Source organism: Octodon degus, unplaced genomic scaffold, assembly GCF_000260255.1.
Source record: "Octodon degus isolate 3935 unplaced genomic scaffold, OctDeg1.0 scaffold00026, whole genome shotgun sequence".
Taxonomy (NCBI): domain Eukaryota; kingdom Metazoa; phylum Chordata; class Mammalia; order Rodentia; family Octodontidae; genus Octodon; species Octodon degus.
The window spans coordinates 19,274,931-19,280,183 of NW_004524602.1; the positions used below are offsets into that span (position 1 = coordinate 19,274,931).

General features: G+C 36.6%; 1 protein-coding gene across 1 annotated transcript in view; it reads left to right on the top strand.

Moving 5' to 3' along the window:
* Positions 1-4,230, top strand: part of Mns1 (meiosis specific nuclear structural 1) — a 57,097-nt gene extending 52,867 nt beyond the window's left edge. Inside the window, exons 7-9 of the mRNA XM_023712662.1 lie at positions 56-313; positions 2,233-2,358; positions 3,745-4,230. Of these exons, the coding sequence (XP_023568430.1) occupies positions 56-313; positions 2,233-2,358; positions 3,745-3,837 (477 nt within the window). The 3' untranslated portion in view covers positions 3,838-4,230. The remainder of the gene's footprint in view (positions 1-55; positions 314-2,232; positions 2,359-3,744) is intronic.
* The last annotated feature ends 1,023 nt before the right edge of the window (positions 4,231-5,253 follow it).

Genomic DNA, 5,253 nt, shown 5'->3' on the forward strand with positions numbered 1-5,253 from the left:
AAAATTGTTGCAGAGAAATGGTTGCTAGTTAACTTTTACCTATAATGTTGTTTAGGAAGAAGCACAAGAGAAATTGAGAAAACAAAATGAGATGAAGCAAGATTTTGAAGAGCAAATGGCCTTGAAAGAACTAATACAACAGGCTGCAAAAGAAGAAGAGGAAATCTTTAGAAAAACTATGCTAGCTAAACTTGCTGAAGATGATCGGATAGAATTAATGAATGCTCAGAAACAAAGAATGAAGCAGCTGGAACACAGAAGAGCCGTGGAAAAACTTATTGAAGAGCGTCGTAACCAGTTCCTTGCAGACAAGGTATGAATAGTGTTTTTGAGTCATCATTGAACAGTAGCGTGCTAGTCCATTCATCCACTCATTGAGAACTTTTACATACCAGACAATGATGGATATCTGTTTATCAATCACATGACATACACATTTCTGATGAATCATTTATGAAATCATCTAAAATCTACTTGTTGAAGCCTTTTATGTGTTAAACACTGGTTGGTGTTGAGAACATAAAGGCGAATGTAACGAAGTCCACATGTCATTTGTGAATTTATGATCTTCTCTAAGGACAGATATAAAACTTAATTATAAAGATATGTTATACATGTGATTATACTTATACAGGTATGGATGTGTTGATATGACACAGAAATGACAGAGCATAAATTTTCTGAATGCTTTCTTCAGTGGGAGCCGCAAAAAAATAGGAACCCTATATGCTAAGATCTGCTTATTGGAAGATGATTCAAGTAGCAACATTGAGAGCAAATGTAGAGGAGTTAGACCAGAGGCAGGGAGACAAATAGCAAGGTATTAAATTGCAATGGTGAGAGGTGAAACCCATGCATGTGTACAAGGGACCCAACTGAGAGATGTCAGTGATACAGAACTGATAGTGCTTGTTGAACAGTTACTTCTAGAAAGGTGAGAGAAGCACTAAGGACCACTGTTACCAATTAGTAATACTGTTTATTTCATCTTTAATAATGTTCTGGAGGAAGAGTATGTAGAAGAAAAACTAGACCTCAAGAGGGTACATAATTCTATTTTCCTGTATTGATTTTGAGGTCAAAGACAAAGATTTCTATTTAGAAATTGGATTGAGGAGTTGGAGAGGGAACCAAATCTGTGACTTTGGACACTGATTTTTATCTATGTATGTTTCACTGATAAAACCAAAGTAATACTTATATAATATATGCCTAGGTTGTGTTCAGAACCAAATGTAAAAGTGCTTTGAAAAGATAAAGAGCTCTAAATATGAGAAGTAGAATTTTTTAGGCATATGATAAAGAAATGTAAGTAATAAAAATGTTAGTAACAATTTTTTTAAATGTATTTTTAGTACAGGGTCGACAGGGTCTCACTACACAGATTGGACTCATAGTGATCCTCCTGTTTTCAGCCTCTCAAGTGCTGGGATTACAGGCACGTGCCATCAGGCCCAGTCTCATTCGCCATCTCATTTTGCCCTGGGGGTGAGGCTGGCATGGCATGCCTGGGATCAAACCCTGGTCCCTGTGCCTGCCTATGCAGGTGCTTTAGTCCGCTGAGCTATCTGGCCAGCCCTAAAGAAAAGTTTTATAAAAGAGGAATAGATAAGAATTATATAATTCTTTTTTCATATAGGGTAGAATGAAGCAGTCACAACTATTCAAAGTTCTCAAATATGAAAAAGTTAAAGAACACAAATGTTTTTATAGTACATTTTGAGTTGAAATTAAAAGATACAGAAACTTTTATTTTAGGTATGTTGAGTTTAAAAGAGATTTGCAAGTTAAAAATATCTTGAAGGCTAAAAGAAGAGTGAGGTTTAGGCTACAGTCTCTTAGCAATTTTTATCTGGAATTCAGTATCATATAGAAATATAGATATAGTTTGAAATGTTGAGGTGCTTTGCAAGTTAGGTCTCCAGAGGTGAAGATATAAACCAATTGTGATCTAACTCTAGCATTTAAAGGAGATAGTATCTATACAGCACCTTTGAAAACTAAGTCATAACTATGGTTCTTACAACTAAAGCAGTAATAGTAAGCGATCTATAGATGTGTATGCATATAGCATATATAAAAATATATATACACATACTAGTATCTTTTGAACTTAATGTCATAAATCATCAATTTTATTTTGTAATTCAATGCAAAATAGTTTTATTTTAAAACTTCTGAAAAGGTTAATGTATTTTGTAACAGTCAGTAAAATTTGATTTGCATTTCCAGCAACGTGAACTGGAAGAATGGCAGTTGGAGCAGAAAAGACAAGGGCGTATCAATGCAGTTATTGAAGAAGAAAGGCTAAAACTTATCAAAGAACATGCTACAAAATTATTAGGCTATCTCCCTAAAGTAAGTAAAATTTATCTCAAGTGAATCTTTGTGAGCTTGAATAGTGAGAAGTACGTGACCTTAGGGTATTAGGGGGTTAGTCATCATACACTTATTGCTCTGTTATGAGCAGAAGTAGGATCTTGTCTAGGAATCTTGCTGAGCTCATTTGAGTATATGTAAAATAAAGTCAGTCTTGACACATTGAGGTGTATGTTACATTGAGATTTTACGTTTATATTGCACAGATTCTTTTCTCCCCTTTCAGTATATATCTTAAAATAAGCTATCCTACAACAGCTGTAATACTTTGTACACCAAAGATAATAGCTACATGAAAATATTGTAAGTGGAAACACCAATGAGTGGTGCATGCCTGAACTGAATATGAGGAGTTATATTCTTCATTAGAAGGTTATGATGAGGTACTAGGTAGGCTCACTTTTAAAAAGTATGGTAAAACCGTGGTTTTACTTGTAAGAGTAATTTGTTCTGCTTGTAATCCAAAGCACTTATATCAAAGTAGCAAGAGAGACAAAGCATCTGTGATCACGTGACGCTCAGCCTGCTGTACTGCTCATATTGCAAGACAGCACTCATTTTTTGAATTAAACTTTTTCAGAAATGTTCTCTCATCTTGCAGAAAACTCACTATTGTTTGGAATTACAGTGAACATAGTGAGTTTTCGTGTTTATCTGAGATATACTGTTGCTATCAATAAAATGATTTTCATAGCCACATAATCATTTAGACCCATGCAAATAAATTATTTAAAATATAGAAATCATGAATTTGAATACTTTGTGTAAAACACTAAGGAAGGAGAAAAAGAAATAGATGAGTAATAATTGCCAGGCCCTAGGACCTTATGATCTAATTGGCTAGATAAAATTTGTGAATAAAAATGACATATTAATAATAAATCCATATTTAACTGATAAATATCATAAAATAGATTATAAATTTTGGGGAAGTTTTGGCTTCAGTTTTTTTTATGAGGACAGCAGCTATGGAGGCAGGAGGAGGACCTGGAAAATCTGATATCCTTTATCTAGTGGCCCCCTGTGACTAAGTGTCTTTCAGTCTTACAGATTTCAAAGTAAATATTATGCTTAATTTTGTTTTAAAGTATCTTTAGCTGTATTCTGTGGAGGAAGAGAAGAATAAATGGAAGAGTGAAAATTTTCAAAGAGCTTATTTAAATAATTTAACTCTAAACCTAGATTCTTTGCTGCCAGATTGAATATTTGCTGATAAATTTTTCAAATACTGATTTAAAGTACTGTTGAACAGATTGCAGTATCTTGGATGATTTTACTACCTCTTATATGTATTTGTTAGTCTCAAAAGCATTTTGTGAAATATTGTGACATTCATAAGTAATCTACAAAATATTTTTCTTGTAGGGAATATTTAAAACAGAAGATGATGTTGATATGCTTGGTGAAGAGTTTAGGAAAATGTATGAGAAGAGGAATAAAATTTGTGAAGAGAAGTGATAGCAAGATTTGGTAAAACCTGGGTTCTTTTGTATGTAACCACTAGAATGTCAGTGTAACTTTTGTTTTACAGTTTAATTACAGTAGGAATCAATTGTCTTTAGTTTTCTAAAACATCACCTTATTTCATAATTTATAAACAATTGTCAGATGAAAATGTAACAGCTTAATGTCTTTCACTGCAAAGTGAATTTCTTTTCATTGTTGTACTGATAATTTGAATGTCGGAATTTTTTTTTTTGAAGGTCTGGATTTTATAATATCGCACCATATTATAACACTCGCTATATAAGTATAGGCTAAATCCAGGAGGCTAATTTCTCAGTATCTGCTTTACTGTTCAGAGATTTTTCTATATCCCTATCCTCAAGAGAATGTATTGATGTCAACTAATAAAGGCTTTGGGCCACAGTGAACTGCTCTCTGTATTTATGTTCAAGAACTTTACTTCCTTAGTTTGGCCAGGGAAATACTTAGCATTTGCTCTTAAAGCACATTTTGGAATGATGACTCAGCTTGGCCAAATAAAGGAGGAGCATGTGGGACTCAGGGAAGATGAACTGAAACTAGAAGCCAGGCAGGGACATGATACCATGATACAGAAGTTCAGTTTCTAAGAAGATAAGGTACATGTCGATCTGGGTAGCAGTTAAGAAAAGGAGAAGTGATCCACTAGGGCCCCCACTATCGCCCACTCTGTGAACAGCCATCTTGAGAACTTCCCCAATAGCCAGAGGGATCAACAAGTACTGCAGAGACCGCTTTTGTAGGATAGATATGGGGCTCTCCAAGCCCCTTCACCCCATCATCCCTTCTGCAAACCTGCGAGAGCATCCATGCCAGTGCTCAGGGCAGAGGAGGCTCCCTCCCCTCCCGCCCCCTTAAGAAACAAGGGGATGAACAAGTGTACTGTAAGTATCCACTCAGCTGTTCCTGAGTCACCATTTGTTACTCAGCATAAGTTCTGGGTGTGTTTCAGTCCCAGTGAGTGTTCTGAGCTTGTCCAAGTCACCACTGGGTGACTCGTTCGTTGCATGCCCCCCAGGGCCACCATCGGAGAATCAAGTTGACACTGGACCATTGAGTCTGTGCCTAGCATCCAGAGATTGTCCCCACCCAGTACTTTCTGCCCCATATCGTGCCTAGACCTTCCCAGGACTGTCTCTGCATCCAGCACTAGTCCTACACAGCCTGAGTCTCCACAGGGAGCCCCAGATCCATGTGTCTTCCTCTAGTGTTCCAAGCATGCTAAAGCTCCACTCAGTGTCAGATGCTCCATGTCTCCCTGGCCACACTGGAGTCTCCATCTTGCACTTTGCCATAGTCTCAGGCACATCTAGGTCTCAGCTGAGTGGTTCACAACAACCAGTCTCCACTCAGTACCTTATCGGCCAGCCCCAGGCTCACTAGAGTTCT